Raw genomic sequence first — 17,143 nt, forward strand, 5'->3', positions numbered from 1 at the left:
CTGCTTTACTTACGAGGTGAGTCTTCTCACTATACTTACGCGAGCGGTAATACAGTGTGACCGGAAGGTCTCATTTAAGTTATTGACCGGAGGGTCCTATGTGCTTATACTAAGTTATGTGATCTTAAGCATTTTGTCTTTGTGATATATGCTATATTTCCGTGCCTTATTGAGTTAGGACCGGAGGGTCCAAACCGAGTTGTGAGACTAAAGGGTCTTTATTGAGATACAAGACTGGAGGGTCCAACCCGAGTTGTGCAAACGAAGGGTCTTCACCGAGACACATGACCGGAGGGTTCACACTGAGCCATGAGACTGGAGCGTCCTTACCGAGACGCAAGACCGGAGGGTCCATGCCGAGCTATAGCCATGAGAGTCTTATTATTTGTGTATGTGGTATTTTGGGGAACTTACTAAGCTTTGTGCTTACAATGTTTTGTGATATGTGTTTTAGGTACATCTCGGGATCGAGGGAAGGCGTCGGTTTGATTGTACACCCCAGTTAGAGATTATGTTTTTTTTTTAGGATTCTGAGATATTATCAAACATTGTTGCCCTGTGTTTTGACAACTTATTCGTTTGTGGTTTTTTGAGAAATGTGACATTGAGTTTTATGTGAATATAAAAATGAAAATTTTATTTAAAAATTTAGAATGTTACAACACTTTATTTTGGTTAATTTGGAAGACACGTAATGATTTGGTGTTTAATCACGTTTGTGAGTTTCTGATGAAGATGGCGGATGATATACAAATCATCTCTTTTAATTAGTTAAAACGTAATTGTAATTCTTTAGATTGATATGATTGATGCTGCTCTCCTACATATCTAACTTGTACCATGTAACATTTTACCTTGTTGTTAGTTTTGCGTTTATAGAATTCTTATGTTAAAAAAAATAGTACGTGTAACATATACCATGTTAATAATATGAGTATGAATTTTTATTTTTGATAAATCATTTAATTTCATATAAAAACAGACATTAATATATTTACAAAGATCTAAATGTTTGATTACTCACTACTAGAAAATGGGAAGGTTGCCTACAAATTATTATGTTGGTATTTAGTCGGAAACAACAATTAGCCTAAAGTTCCAATAAAATTGGTTTGTTTGAAAATGGTCGTTGGAAACACAATTCCTACAAAATTCCAATGAAATGTCTAACAAATTTTCAATAGAATATTTCGTAGAAAATTCCAACAATGCTTCTTGATACAATTTTCCTACGGATCCTTTTTCTGACGGAATTCCTACAGTCAATTTCAATATTTTTTGAATGGTTTTGTCTCTCAAAAGAGTTTAATTTGATGCATTTATCTGTAAGTCTTGTGTTGGTAATAATATTGTTTTTGTTGTTTCTATATCCATCGCTATAATGTTGGAATAATAATTGTTATATTTATAATTAATAATAATATAAAATAGTTATTATTATGTTTATATTAATTATAGTATGGAATAATAATTTTTCTGTTTATAATAATAATAATAATATTATTATTATTATTAAAAAGAAAAATAGGGAAACGCAAAAAGAAAAGAGGGGGGGGGGGGGGGGGGGGGGGGGTTATTTCTTGCTATTTATATTTCCTATAGATTCCTAAAAATGGTATTTTTAAATATTAATTAATATTCCATTGGTTTTTGTAGTAAATTTACAATGCTTCTCTAATGAACTTGTTGTGGTTTCTATATCCATGGCTATATATTCATACTCTTTTTTTTTGTTTCAAGTTTGTTGGAAATTGGATGAAAATTATCTACAAAATATTTTAGTTTGTATTTTTTTGTAGTTAAAAGCAAATATTCTAGTAGTGACTCATGGAATTACGATGTAATAAAATGAATAAAATAATAAAAATGATGTAGTAATGCAATCAAATCATTTTATTGTCATGTTTAGTTGATGAATTGTATAAATTATTAATCGTATAAATGGAGAAAAATCATGAATGAAATGAACCCAATTGACAATATACCCCCATAACAAGCATATAACAATCCTTTAAATCATAATATTCATTTACAAGAAGATAGCATTTCATCATTGGTTCAAACATTTGTACCGAAACAAAAATTTACAACCACTACAATAGGTAGTAATAGAATATATTTTAGTTATTTTACGAATATTTAAAAAAATATAAAATAAAATGAACCCAAAAACATCTAGCTCATATTCAGAATTCCTTTTTACAAGCATCTGCATAGGACTAAGAAGAACCTACATGATTGTGTAGGAATCAAATCAAAATTTGGTAACTTCGCCTATGTGTCATAGTTTCAGTGGATGTGAACAAGAACTCTTTGCCATTCCGTCTTATATATTATACACACTTTCAATACAGAGACTCACAATTTTATAATTCATAAACAAGTTCGTTTCAACCACTTTTTTTTCGTTCTTTTCATTATCTTTTGTAGCTAGCTCTTCCTTCTCCACCTTCATCTTCTTCGCCTTGGTCTCCGCCTCTTTGTTCTCCATCTTTTACACATCACAGAACTCAATGAGACCATCAGAAACATTATTAGGGAACATCATTTTTGAGTAGTTACTCTGGAGTAACATTATCTTACACATCAATTCCTCAGTTTGTTTAAAAAGAGTATGATGAGTGATTCCAAGATAGTTAGAAACCAACTGACTAAATCCACATGGCGTATAATATGGCATGTGTATATGAATGTCCATACGACCCGACCAGGACGAATAAGAGCATCATCAAGTTTAACCATATTGTTTGTGGTGAATATGATGATCCTTTCATCTCCACAAATAGACCATTATCCATCAATATAATAAAGAAACCTCATACTCTCATATTAGTTTGGAACATTTGGTTCTCTCATATCATTAGGTTTGTTTCATTCTCCCATGTCGATGGGACCGGTTCTTTCCTCATATCGGTAGGTCGGTTTCATTGTTCCATATTGATGAGACTGTTTCATTGAATAACATAAATGCATTTTAGAACTTATTAGTTTTTAATTAGAGTAAAGGTATGTTTGGAAAAAATAACTTATAGTGTAACTTCAACTTCTGTTTGACGAGATGTAGCTTTTGAAAAGTATAAATTGCAAAAAATGAAATTTGAATAAAGATAGATGATTCTATTAATGGCAATTTAGTAAGCTAGTTATAAAAGACATAAGCTTTATTTTAAACGCTACTTGAAAATGTTTTTTGAGTATAACATTTTTGTTTTAATACAAAATTTTAAGATCGTATTCTCAAATATATATTTTTAATTCGAGTATTTTATTTTGAAAACTAAAATCCAAGCTCCTAAACATTTGTTGCCAAGCACACCGTTAGTCAACCATTTTCATTTCTCCTAATTGTTTTTTCCAAAGTTATATCGGAAACAAACTCCAAGTACATGGCTGGAATGGATAATTTGAATATGAGCAAGAATGATAGGAAATTATGTTGCTCTTTGATCTACACTTTATATTGGTCATTTTGGAAGCCGCGCAACAATTTGGTGTTTAAGCATGTTTTTGAGTTTCTGATGACGGATGATATACAAATCATCTCTTTTAATTAGTTAGAGCATAAATCCAATTGTAATTCTTTAGATTGGTATAATTGATGTTGCTCTCCATGATATCCAAATTGTATCATGTAACCTTTTAGCTTCTTGCTAGTTTTGCGGTTATAAAATTGTTTGTAACATTCCAAAAATACAAGCCAAAAATTTAATTTTTAAATACGTCATCATAAAACCAACAGTGTAATAAAACATCCGTAATATCATGTCATGTCAAAACCAAAGTAGAAATAATCAAACGTATTATCATAAAATAATATCAGAGTGTAATCCCAAAGATCTCATGTGCGGAAACCATAGTGTGATGCGTTGCGATCAAGCCGACTCCTTTCCTTTAAACACGAAGTACCTGAAACCAAAACTGAAAACCGTAAGCACGAAGCTTAGTGAGTTCCCCCATCATACCACATACCATGCAAGCATATAACATACAACATTCAACTAAGAGTTACGGGTCACGCCCACATTCATGAAGATACGGGCCCTGCCCACACTTTGCTTTATGGGAGATACGGGCCACGCCCACACTCGTGAAGATACGGGCCCTGCCCACACTTCGCTTTCTGGGAGATACGGGCCACGCCCACACTCGTGAAGATACGGGCCCTGCCTACACTTCGCTATCTGGGAGATACGGGTCTAGCCCACACTCCACTCTCGGAGAGATACGAGCCTTGCCCACACTCAACCGTCAACTCATATCATACAAGTATCACACAGACAACAAGTATAGACAACTCTATCATACTGGCATATATCATAATCAACTCAACTAAGAGATACGGGCTCAGCCCACACTCTAATACTAACGTCTCGTCTATATGGGCCGGCCTTGGTGCCTTAGACCCGTTACTACTGGAAGGAAACTCACCTGAAGTAGAAATCACCGAATAACCACTGAACTGATTGAGATGGACTGTCGAGCTCCCTAAACACCTACAACCCACATCAATATTTTATACTTAGCTTATGCTTCAAAAATATTCCTTAATATTACTTAGTATCATACTTATTTGCATTATTAATAAAAAACGCCTTGATCGATTTACCCTTCCAAATCCCATCAAATATTTTCGTGTGCATTAGTTCATATGACCATTAGCTAATAAATAGTTAAATAATTTATCGATCCAATTTAGATATAATTTTAGCCCACGTACTTTTGCTAGAGCTTAATTCAAGTCTCATCTATAAATGTGTTTCATTTAATCATTTATTCAATCCATATATTTCAAATTATCATTCCATTAAATTACAAATAAATTTCACAGCCATAGATTATAATCCCATTTAGATTAAGTATGTTCTTCAATAAGCCCAATTCGCATAGTTAATTACATGCCACTAGCCCATGATACGCATCAACCCATTAGCCCATGATACTCATCAACCCATTAAAGCCCATCAGGAGTTCAATTAGCGTACCTAGCTTCCAGGCGGCGCACCAGAGAAATCCTTCGACGGTGGTTGGATTCTTCGCTCACCAGGAAACGCAACTCTACAACCAAATTATGAGTTCTAAAAACCCATGCTCCAACAGATGTCGATTTCCAAGCCTTCATTCTGGCCATTGGAGACTAGTACCTCGTCTTCTTCCCTACTGTTGCTGCTGGATGTCCCAAAACAGTCGCCGGAAAAGCATTAGGCCAAGAAAACGGACTCAAAACTCATCGATTAGTCTCTCTCTCTAATTGAAGTCACCGGTGAGGGCTAAGAGGTCGAAGGATAAACTGAGCCTTACCTGCCCTTACTGCTATGGAGAACATACGGGATTCATCGAGTCCCACGAAAATGTCGGAGGATGACTTATCCACCGGAAGGCGCATCCCCACCAGGTTCATGGTGTCGCGTAGAACTGTTGCTGACAGAATGATCTCGTTCTCGCTAAACTATCCCCATAGCTTTCTCTCAACTAACGATCTAGTGAGAGTTTTGAATGATGCCATAGACTAGTAATTACATCCCTTCTACACTTGATGATAAAACCAATCGAATAGATCAGAAATTATGACCTTATACCTGAAATCAACACCTCGCATGGAGCCCTTCGTTGCTATTTCTCACTCTCTCTATGGTTGTTTCTAGCGAGAGCTGAGGCCGGCTGTGAAACATGGCAATGGCAGCTTCACCCTTCCTCATACGATTTCTTTGTGCGGCTCACTTCCTAACCCTAGATCTCATTACAATAGTATATATAGGAAGTTGTGGTTAAACATCCAATTGCCTTCAAGGAGACGTGCTTCTCGCACGATAGAAAAAGAGAAGGATGTGCCAGATCCTGCCGGGTAGCAGGGGAGGAAGAAAACGCAGAACCACAATCTGGTAGTTATGGTCCCTAGGGTTTAGCCTTATTACAAAATCTACCCTGGATGGAAATAACTCCTTAAAACTAATTTCTTCATAATTACAATTTAAACCCTCTGCTTAAACGCTTAACTTGTACTTACTAATTATTGTTTTACTTTATTTACTATCATCATTGTTAAATATCAAAGTCTATTAAGTTTGTATTTTAAAATTTATTATTTATTTCACTTAGCTTTCTAATACCATATAATTCGCTAAACCCCATTTTTATAAAAAAGGTAATGATAATAAATAATTACATATGACAAAAAAATAGGGCATTACATTGTTATGTTAAAAAAAATAGAACATGTAAAATATACCATGTTAATAATATGAGTATGAATTTCTATTTTCGATAAATCATTTAATTTGGTATAAAAACATATATTAATTTATTTACAAAATCTAAGTGTATGTTTACTCACTACTAGAAAATGGGAAGGTTACCTACACATTATTGTGTTGGTATTTAGTAAGAGACCAACTATCAGACCCAAAAACGAAATTGGTTTATTGGGAAAGCTCCGTGAGAAATACAGTTCCTACAAAATTTCAACAAAATGTCTAACAAATTTCCGACATAATATTATGTAGGAAATTTCCAACAATGCTTTCTGACACAATTTTTCGTATAGATTTTAAACAAATCTTTTTTCTTATGGAATTCCTACGGTCAATTCTAACAACTTTCTAACGGTTTTATCTCTCATAAGAGTTTAATTTGATGTATCTTTCTAGAAGGTATTATGTTGATAATAGTATAGTTTTTGTTGTTTCTATATCCATCGCTATATTGTTGGAATAAATTCTTATATTTATAATTAATAATAATATTAAAATAGTTATTATTATAATTATATTAATTATGGTATGAAATAATAATTGTTATAATAATAATAACAATAATAATAATAATAATAATAATAATATTTAAAAGAAAATGGGGGAATAACAAAAAGAAATGAGAGGGGGGGGGGGGGGGATTTCTTTCGCCGGGAACCGGAACCGGGATTGGAACCGGTAGTTCTTAGAAAGTTAGAACCAGAACCGGAACCGCTCTAGGCAGTTCTTAAATTTTTGGAACCAGTCCCGGAACCGGCGGTTCCGGTTCCGGGAGCGGGTAACCCGGTTACATTAACTGTGTTAACTTTTCTCGATAAAACCGTAACTTAGTTCGATCCAAATCGAATCAATTCAGATCAAAGATTGATAGAATCGGACCAATATATTCTTAACCGGTTTAAGTAACACACACATTTATAAGAAATACTAATATATATATATATATATATATATATATATATATATATATATATATATATATATATATATATATATATATATATGTGTGTGTGTGTGTGTGATGCAGTGTACGTTGTTAATTGAAAGAATAAGTAAGAACAAACTATCGTTGATTCAATTGAATGCCGATAACTCACAAATATTAGGGAAAAAACCAACCCCTAATTTTATTCACCAAAAGAATATATATATATATATATATATATATATATATATATATATATATATATATATATATATATATATATATATATATTCACCAACCCCTAATTTTATTCACCAGCAGGTAGTGGTTCCAAAAAAATAAGAATTGGAATCGGAACCGTTTAAGGTGGTTCTGTAACTTTAGAAACCAGAATCGGAACCGTTTAAGGCAGTTCCAGTTATAGAACCGACAGTTCCGAAGCGGTTCCAGTTCCGATGCTCATCTCTAAATAGATTTCCTACAAAATGGTAATTTTAAATATTAATTTATATTCTGTTGTTTTTTTGTAGGAAATTTCGGTCGCTTTTCCGTCCAAACTTTTGTTGTTTCTATATCCATGGCTATATTGTTGAAATTTTGTTGTACTCTTCTTTTGTTTTGAATTTGTTGGAAATTGGATGAAAATGACCTACAAAATATTTTGGTAGCTAAAAACAAATATTCTAGTAGTGACTCACGGAATTACGATGCAATAAAATAAATAGAATAATAAAATTGATGAAGTAATGTAATGAAATCATTTTATTGTCATGCTTAGTTTATCACCTCTATAAATTATAAATCGTATAAATGGAGAAAAATCTTGAATGAAATGAACCCATCTGACAATATACCCCCGTAACATAAAAATAACATTCTTATAAATCATAATATTCATTTAAAAGAGATTGCATTTCATCATGGGTTCAAACATTTGGACACAAACAAAAGTTTACAACCACTACAAGTGTACAACAATTAGTAATCAAACATATACTAGTTATTTTATGAATATTAAAAAATACAAAGTAAAAATGAACCAAACATCTAGCTCATATTCTGAATTTCTTTTTACAATCATCGGCATACGAATAATCTGAACCTATGTGATTGTGAAAGACTCAAATCGAAATTGGCTGACTTCGGCTGTGTGTCGTAGTCTCAATGCATGTGAACAAGTTAATGACTCTGCCATTCCGTCTTATATTTAAACCTACTTTCAGTACACACACTTAATATTTTATTATGCAAAACAAAAAAGTTCATTTCAACCACTTTTGTCGTTCTTTTCGTTATCTTTTGTAGCTAGCTCTTCCTTCTCCTCCTTCATCTTCTTCGCCTTAGCCTCCGCCTCTTCGTTCTCCTTCCTCTTCACATCAAAGAACTCAATGAGACCATCGAAAACAATATCAGGGTCATCATTTTTGAGTAGTTGCTCTGCTATTTCAGCTGGAGTAACATTTATCTCGCACATCAAATCCTCAATCTGTTTAAAAAGAGTATGATGAGTGATTCCAAGATAGTTAGAAACCAACTGACGAAATCCACATGGCGTACAATATGACATGTGTATATGAACATCCATACGACCAGGACGAATAAGAGCGGGATCAAGTTTCTCCTTATGGTTTGTGGTGAATATGATGATCCTTTCATCTCCACAAGTTGACCATAATCCATCGATATAATTAAGAAACCCCGACAAAGTTACCTGAACAAAAGAATTAGAATAAGAATGGGAAATAAGTTAAATACATATAAATACGTGTGGTTTTGGTAATGGCTGAGGTTACGTTTTTTTCTTCTCCAGAGATCAGCTTTCCTTTTTTCTGAGCTAAGGCTCTCGCAGCCTCCGCAGCTTCCCGATCGTGGAACTTCACGGAGCAATCAATGTCCTCCACCACCAGTATTGATCGGTTGGCAGTTGCCACCAGCAACGTCCGCAGCTCCGAGTTTGACTTAACGTCAGTCAACTCCAAGTCATATATGTCAAAATTCAAGTGATTCGCCATGGCTGCGATCAAGCTTGATTTTCCTGTCCCCGGAGGACCATACAATAGGTAACCTCTCTTCCATGCTTTCCCTACTTTCCGATAATACTCTCTCCTCTCCACAAATCTATCCAAATCCTTCATCACTTTCTCTTTCATATCCTCATCCATTGCTAACGTGGTAAAGTTCGCCGGATGATCAAGATTCACCGACGTCCATGTGGTGGATCTCGAATATGAAGAGGTTGTGGTGACAGTGAATAGCTTCAAGGTTTTCTGTTCCTGTTTCTCTATCTCCGCCTCCTTAAGAACAAACGGCAAGTATTCATTCAACACCATATCTTTGTGATCCCGATGAAACGTGAGCTCAAATGATCGGAGATCATTTCGGGAAGAATGATTCATACCATCTTGACTGCGAGTATGTCTATGTGACGTCTTCTTGGAAACCAAAGACCAGTAGAGATTGACTCCGTTGAAAATATCGGTGAACTCCTCGTTGACTTCTATGGCAACCGCGATGTTATTCTGGTTAGGAGTTTTGGTGACCTTTATAAGGTGGATATCGGAAGACATTCTAGCAGCGACGTAGAGTTGGGTGGCGTTGTATATTTCGTTGTCTTGAAACCCCTCGGATTCGTAGATGATCATGGTCAAGTGTGTGGAGAATTTCTTGATGAAATTTCGAACACCGAGATATAGATAGTTTCTGAATTCACGGGGCAAGTAATCACGGGCGACGCTGCGTATCACCACTGCGGCGGCGGCGACGGAGCCGATGGTGGAGACGATGGTTTTGACGGTGGGAATTTTGGATTTAGTTTTGGAAGACATTTTAGAAATGATGTGTTGGTTGATTAAGTGAAGGGTTGCAGGAATGGAGTTTTATAGTGGAGGGGATGAGGTTTCCTGACGTTGTTTACGGACGAAATAGCGACGTAGATGAGAGGCGTATTATTGGAGGCTGTAAACTTTCCATAACGATAGATTTTTAATGTTAAATGACGTCAAATATGTTACTTTTGAAATTTAGCTATGATTTATCTTATTCTATTCTCAAAATTTAATATAAATTCAAAATTAATAAAACTTTTTATTAAAGTAGTTTTTTCTAGAACTTGCATTTTAAGTTGAGTAAATTAAAGATATGTTCCCGTAAAAAAAGACGTAGCAAACTGAATGACTATTCCCGCCATCAGCCATGATCATCCATTTCAGCAGCCTAACATGAAAATTCAAATATATTTCAGCCCATTTTGTTATCATTTTTGGCCCAACAATAGTGCATTGATCCAAGAACTAATTTACAGCAGTCAAAATGCAACAAAATTGCAGCCACGAAGCCGTATATTTCTGGAAGAAACAGAACTGAAGCTAACAAAAGTCTTCAATGTGATAAAAGAGTAGTTGAAGTTGTGAGTTGAGACTCTATCCAAAGCATCAATATGGTAGCCCAATACCTAAACAAAAAGAGCCCAATGGAAAGTTACGTTGCAGATTTTAAAAAACAGAAGGCCCATCAGCTACACATAGACGTATCAGTGCATGGCAAAACGGCAAAAAGAGAACAACAAGAGTGACTAAGGACAAACTGAAGGATCGAGTTCTTGTTGCAATTTTAGTGTCACTGGTTCTCTTTGTGTAATGGAATTTAGACATGTCTCAAAAGGGATCATATCTTTGTTTTAATACAAGCATGGAGGTGCAGGTGTACACACTTATATTTGTCCAGATTGATCCCGGTACAAAATTACTTCGGAACCTTAGTTAAATTTATTAAAATTTAGGGAGTTTCAATGTAATTTTGTGTAGTTATCCACCCTTAACCGTCTTATCTAAAAGCAGTTCAAATTACGAGAGAGATTTGATTTCTCTCGTTTTTTGAGACATGTGAATTTATCACATCACCCATCACCTTCTCTCTCGTGTTTTTTTTTTTTTTTTTTTTTTTATTTTTTTATTATTAATCTTCTGTGCCTGGAACTTTGATTGTCCCTTTAAGGATTATTTTATGTTGAATTTCTCAAGACATAAGAAGAAATATCAATTTAGAAAATGAACCAATACGATCCTTGATGAAATCCAGTGATCATCTAATTCCGTTTCTACCCTAATTTTTCTAACATTTCTTACTTTGTTCTTCCGACAACTTCTCCTTTCTTTTCTCATTATTTTTTGAACATGATCATTCATTATGCATGGATCAATTTAGTTTTATTAGATTAGATTTTGTTTATCATCTATGAAGGTGATTAACAAGGAAATTATGAGGTTGTTTGATTTCATTATTCTTAGAGAATCTAGTTTGTTTGAGTTTGTAAATGACTAGTTTTAGGAAAGACTTGCACTCTCAACCAATGAAGGATACATTTCCATAAACATCTAATAATCCTAGGCTAGCTACAAGCCATTTGGTAAACAATACTCCTACACTATCTAATGTTTTTCGTTATATATATGTTTTTCGTTTTGGATGAAAACCCTTTATATTTGGGAACCATACACATCATATTTCATAAATGTCACGACGAAATTAAAATAATGACGCAACACTCTCTAATTCACAAAAAATCACATAATGGTACAATTGGAGTCTCGTCCCTCCCAATGATTCATATGTTCCATGGTCATTTGTCGACAAACAACACAATCCTGTGGGATGTGCATATTATATGGAAGAATTTGAACATCTTCTTTGGGTTTCTTTTCTTCTGTTTTTTTCTCTTCTGGTTTCTTTTCCTCAGGTTTCTTTTCCTCGGGCTTCTTTGGAGGTGCAGGAGGAGGTCCAATTGTCACCACTTCCACGAATTTTCCAGCCTTCTTTGTTCGTAAAATAATCTCATACGGATCTGCATCTCCCGTTACAGTTACAGTTCCTTTGGCTACATCCATTTCAATCTTATCCACGCCTAGAATCAATTAAGCTAACACAGGGTAAGAATATATTGTACTTAAAACTTGTCACTTCTTGAATAAAAAAAACCAGACAGTAAATTATAAACAAAGTGCTAGTTTTCAACAAGTACCTGAAATTTACTTATAAGTTCATGCTTTCTAGAAATTAATATAAAGTTAATTTATCTTCTAAAAGTTAAATCTTATATCTCCATGTGATTGTGTTGAAAGTTTTGGAGTGATTTTATTACTTTTAATATCAACATAACTTTACACCCAGTTCTCCGGTTCAACTAAACGATAAAAAAGAAAGGAAATAGATGAAAATGAGAAGAAAGTAAAAGAATTTGCTTTCCTTTCCGATTTGGAAGGATTTTGAAAAAATGAACAAAAATGTTTAATTTTTCCTCCCAATTCTCTCCAAACTCATATGTATTACTGATAAGCTAGAATAAAAATAGTTATTGGTACACATATAATGGATCACTAACTACCTTGGACACCAGAAACTGATCTGAGGATCCTCTTCTTAGATTTTTCGCATGATAGTTGCACCTTCAATACTGTTCTTTGCACCATATGGACTTTCAAACCTCTCTCTCTCTCTCTCTCTCTATATATATATATATATATATATATATATATATATATATATATATATATATATATATATATATATATATATATATATATATATATATATATATATATATAGAGAGAGAGAGAGAGAGAGAGAGAGAGAGAGAAATTTCTTTGTTTTAATCGACTAGAGCATTGGTTTCTCAAAAAAGTTATATTTTAGTTGTGTTGGTGTATGGATTGTATAGAATGTAAAGGATTACTTACTTCTTATTAAATATGTTTTAAATATCTTCTTTCATATTCGCAAGTCTCTTTTTTAGAGAAGAAAGTTCAGTAAAAGTAAATTAGTTTATTGTATTTTAACGTTTGATAAAATCATAAAATAGTTTATTGTATCTTGTAATTGGAGACTATACACTACAAGAATAATCGGCAATAACGGTGACAGCCACTTTTAGCGGCAACAAAGAAAAAAACAATTTATTTTGTCACCGCTAAAAGTATGTGTCGCTGCTAATGGCGTCGCCCTAAAGGCTTATGTTGGCGATCCACATCATTTCAACCCTATCCGTCGATTTAAATGATGATCCAACGATTAGGAGGACATAGGAAATCATGCGTTGTTTTACCTCCGGTGTGTCGCCGCTAAAGGTTTATACTGGCGATCCATGTCATTTCAATCTCATCCATCGATTTAAGCGTTGATTAGACGATGTAGAAAAGCACGTGTTGTTTTCCCTCCGGTGTGTCACCACTAATGAGTAAGTGTCGCTGCTAAATGTCGTCGACAATAAAACCCTGTTCGTCCTCACTTTCTTTCCTGATCTTTTGTGTTTTCCCTTCTTCTCCCTGCTCACTATCGACTTTCTTAATAATAAGAAAGAAGAACCTCATGTAAATACCATGGAATAAGATTTGAAGCTCCATATCGACTTCATCGGATTTTCACCAAAATCTTTCCAATTTCATACTTTTCTCCATTTTCTCATTTTCTTTTCATTTTCTTTTCTCCCTACTAAATTTCTACCATTTGTGATGGTTGCCGGAATTTTGAGATCACCTCGCCGTTCTCATAGGAGTATACCGCCACCACCACTGTTATCACCGAAATTTTGATTGTGGATGTGTATATATTTATGTGTGTATTTTGTGTTTGTAGATGTGGATATGTATTTGTATGTGCATCTGTATGTATATGTGTATTTTGAATGCATTTAATATATGTATATGTGTTTTTGTATGTGTAATTCTATGTATATGTGTATTTTGTATGTTTATTATGTATGTGTATGTGTTTTTGTATGTATATTTGTATTTTGTATGTGTATTATATATGTTTATGTGTATTTGTATCTATAGAAATACATATAAATAGCAGAGAATGGCGATGAAGAACATTAGCGGCGACGGAAGGCAATAGCGGCAACAAATAAAGTAATAGCGACGAACCAATAACAGCGACCTTTTAGCGGCGACATGTTGGAACTTTAGCGGCGACGTCCGTAGACACTAATGATAGAAATTCTTGTAGTGGTAGTTTATTAATTAGCTTATTGACCAACTAGCTTGAGATAGTTTAATGATAATCTAGTTTATGAATTAAAAGATAGTTTTTTTTTTTTTTTGGCTAGCATGCCAGATATGGCCTTAGAAATATAAAGTTATTTCTCTTTACAAAGCTGTAGTCACAAATATTAATATTTTATATCAGGTATCTTAAATATGTATAAAGTAACTTCAAACATATTGTATGTTGTCTGAATCTTGACTTCAACGAGTTGTTAATCTTCCAGATGCATATGGTGCAAAAGTAGGGAAAAAAAATACAAATGCTTCACTGCACAAACTTTCAAACATATTACATGAATATAGTAGATGACTTCTATATTATGTAGAAAGAAGTCCATGTTTTGAAAAGTGAAATGATGACAAGAATACGTTCTAATAGGAATTTAAGTTCTATATCAAGGAAATCCAAACAATGAAAAAACTTGTTTTCATGGTTTCGTCAGTGTATATGTCGGTTTTCATGTACTGGTCTAAAAGCCACGAGTTAAAATGGGGAAGGGTAAGGATCAAAGTTGAGACATTAAATATAACATGAATTCTAGGGAGCCTTACGCACAGTTCTTTTTTGGATTTTTGAATTTCACCACCAAACTTTCTGCCTTTTACATTTTGACAACATAGTTTTGTTGGTCATATTTTGTCACTTTCCCTTGCTTATATGGTTCCACCACCAAACTTTTTCGTTTTTAGACTTTCACCACCTACCTCTTATCACTTCCTCTTCACTGCCTTTGACTCCACCGCCTTTGACTACCGCCACCTTTTTTTTCTCTTCGTCTCTCGATCATTTTCTCTCTGATTTCAAATCACCTATTTCCTTTTCTTGCTAGGTGCAAACCCATTTCTTCATTCTGAGACCGGTCAATGTGACATTTCCACCGTCTCAATCACCGCCTTACTTTACCTCCTTGTCCCCAGTAACTTTCTCGGCTTATGATTTTTTACCCCTCTCTGTATACATGTATACAGAAGCATCGCTCAACAACAACTTCCTTGCTTCCACGTACAGCCACAGTTTACCCCTTTAGCTACAGCGCCACCGACATCCATCTCTGTCGAACCGGCCAACAAGCTTCCCACCGGAGTTGCCTTGACGTCATCTGTTGTCACATCCAATCGCATAGGACAACCCTAAAATTGATTTTGAGTGGTTGCACATCTACTCAATGATGATGTATAGTAGGAAAGACGAAAGAGACCTCAAACCTATGATTGAAGTCAAGAATTTGATAGATTTCGAGTCGTCAAAGTCTCCCCCTCTCTCCATCATCTCCGTTAAAAGAGCTTCGGTAGGTATACACATACACTTTATTGATTTTATTCGAAAATATTGGGTATGTCATTTGTTTTTTATTCCTCCGCTCATCTACAATTAATAACGGTTTCGAGTTTTCACTTGCAAAGGTACTAGCTACTATTGTCTATCGCTTATGCTTTGGAAAATGATTGAAGTAACTTAGTTTTGTGAATTTTTCTATTTTAGACAGGTTTGAACACAAAATCGGCAAAATACATGGAAGCAACTAATTAGGGTTCTATGCTTCCGTTTCATTCCTATCAAACTTACCTTAAATTGACGAGGTGTAACCCCATAGAGTCATGCCAAATTTAAACTTTTTCAAAACACTTAAAACCATTTAGCATTACAAAGTTTGTTATCAAAATGTAATATAGCAGAGTTTTCCCAGAAACATAAACAAAACAGGAGGAGCTGTACGATCACGTCTTTGTCTTGCCCTGGTCCTCTAATGTACTTGAAACAATAAACTGAAACTGTAAACCAGAAAGCTTAGTGAGTTCCCCAAAATACCCATTCCCACAACAATACGCAAATAATCATAAACAACATACTATAGGTCCAGTCAACCATCGGGTTGGAATACCCCAGGCCCTCAACCATCAGGTTGGAATGCCAACATACTATGGGTCCAATCATCCTTAGGATGGAATACCCCAGACCCACAACCAACAGGTTGGAATGCTCACATACTTATGAGTCCAATCATCCTCGGGATGGAATACTCACGGCCTACAACCAACAGGTTGGAATGCCCAGGTCTATTGGCCTCTGCACAAAGCGGATAAGCCTCAACCGCCAAATGACATGTGCATATATAACATATAATCACATAACAGTCTATATACAAACAAACTGATCTAATAGATCATACTACATAACACATAATGTCATCTTATCTACCAGGATACTGATCTAATAGATCATACTACATACCATACCAGCATAACATATTCATATAACAATCCAAAGGGCCGACCTTGGTGCCTTAGACCCTTGAGTATAGTGAGGATAACTCATCTCACAACTGACATGCTGAACTGATAAGCTCAACTCTTGGATCACCGTCACAAACTCCACCACCTATATTCATCATAGAACCATGACCATAAATTTCCTATTTCCCAAAATACCCCCAAAAGTCAACTAGTCAACCCTTGGTCCAAGTCAAAGTCAACGGTTATGGTCAACAATCCATGCTGACCTCAACTCGTCGAGTACAACCAGCCACTCGCCGAGTTCCTTGCCTAACCATCAATTCGCCGAGTCACTTGAGTTACTCGTCGAGTACAAACAGCTCCTGGAGTTGTGAGGATAACACCTACATCTCAGGCGGCGCAAGGCGATAAGGTGCCTTAGCGATGGGTGCCGCTCCCAGAACCATATCAATCCGGAACCCCACCTGCCTCTCGGGAGGCACACCCGATAACTCTTCGGGAAAAACATCTGGGAACCCACTCACTATCGGGACCTCCGCGGAAGAACTCGGTCTCTCAATAGCAACTCGTGTATCCAAACATATGCTACAAAACCCTTGCAACCCTGCTGTAGACTCTGTCTGGCTCTGGTAGCTGAGCAGAATGTAGACCTGGATCGGATACCCTCGCCAAACACTATAGGCACTCCTCCACTAGGG

General features: G+C 35.1%; 1 protein-coding gene and 1 long non-coding RNA gene across 2 annotated transcripts; both read right to left on the reverse strand.

The window, feature by feature from the left end:
* Positions 1–3,739: 3,739 nt before the first annotated feature.
* Positions 3,740–5,803, reverse strand: LOC145029147 (uncharacterized). The gene is made up of 3 exons (XR_013676393.1): positions 4,983–5,803; positions 4,429–4,493; positions 3,740–3,906 (listed from the first exon to the last, which is right to left on the reverse strand). It is a non-coding gene; the product is annotated as an uncharacterized LOC145029147 (long non-coding RNA).
* Positions 5,804–8,155: 2,352 nt separating this feature from the next.
* On the reverse strand, positions 8,156–10,029 carry LOC145031865 (AAA-ATPase At3g50940-like). Its single transcript, XM_078980511.1, has 2 exons — positions 8,962–10,029; positions 8,156–8,879 (listed from the first exon to the last, which is right to left on the reverse strand). The coding sequence occupies exons 1-2, from the start codon at positions 9,996–9,998 to the stop codon at positions 8,441–8,443; spliced, it is 1,476 nt and encodes a 491-aa protein (XP_078836637.1). The 5' UTR covers positions 9,999–10,029; the 3' UTR covers positions 8,156–8,440.
* Positions 10,030–17,143: the final 7,114 nt, after the last annotated feature.

Source organism: Lactuca saligna, chromosome 2, assembly GCF_052625555.1.
Source record: "Lactuca saligna cultivar CGN05327 chromosome 2, ASM5262555v1, whole genome shotgun sequence".
In the NCBI taxonomy this organism is placed as follows: Eukaryota; Viridiplantae; Streptophyta; class Magnoliopsida; order Asterales; family Asteraceae; genus Lactuca; species Lactuca saligna.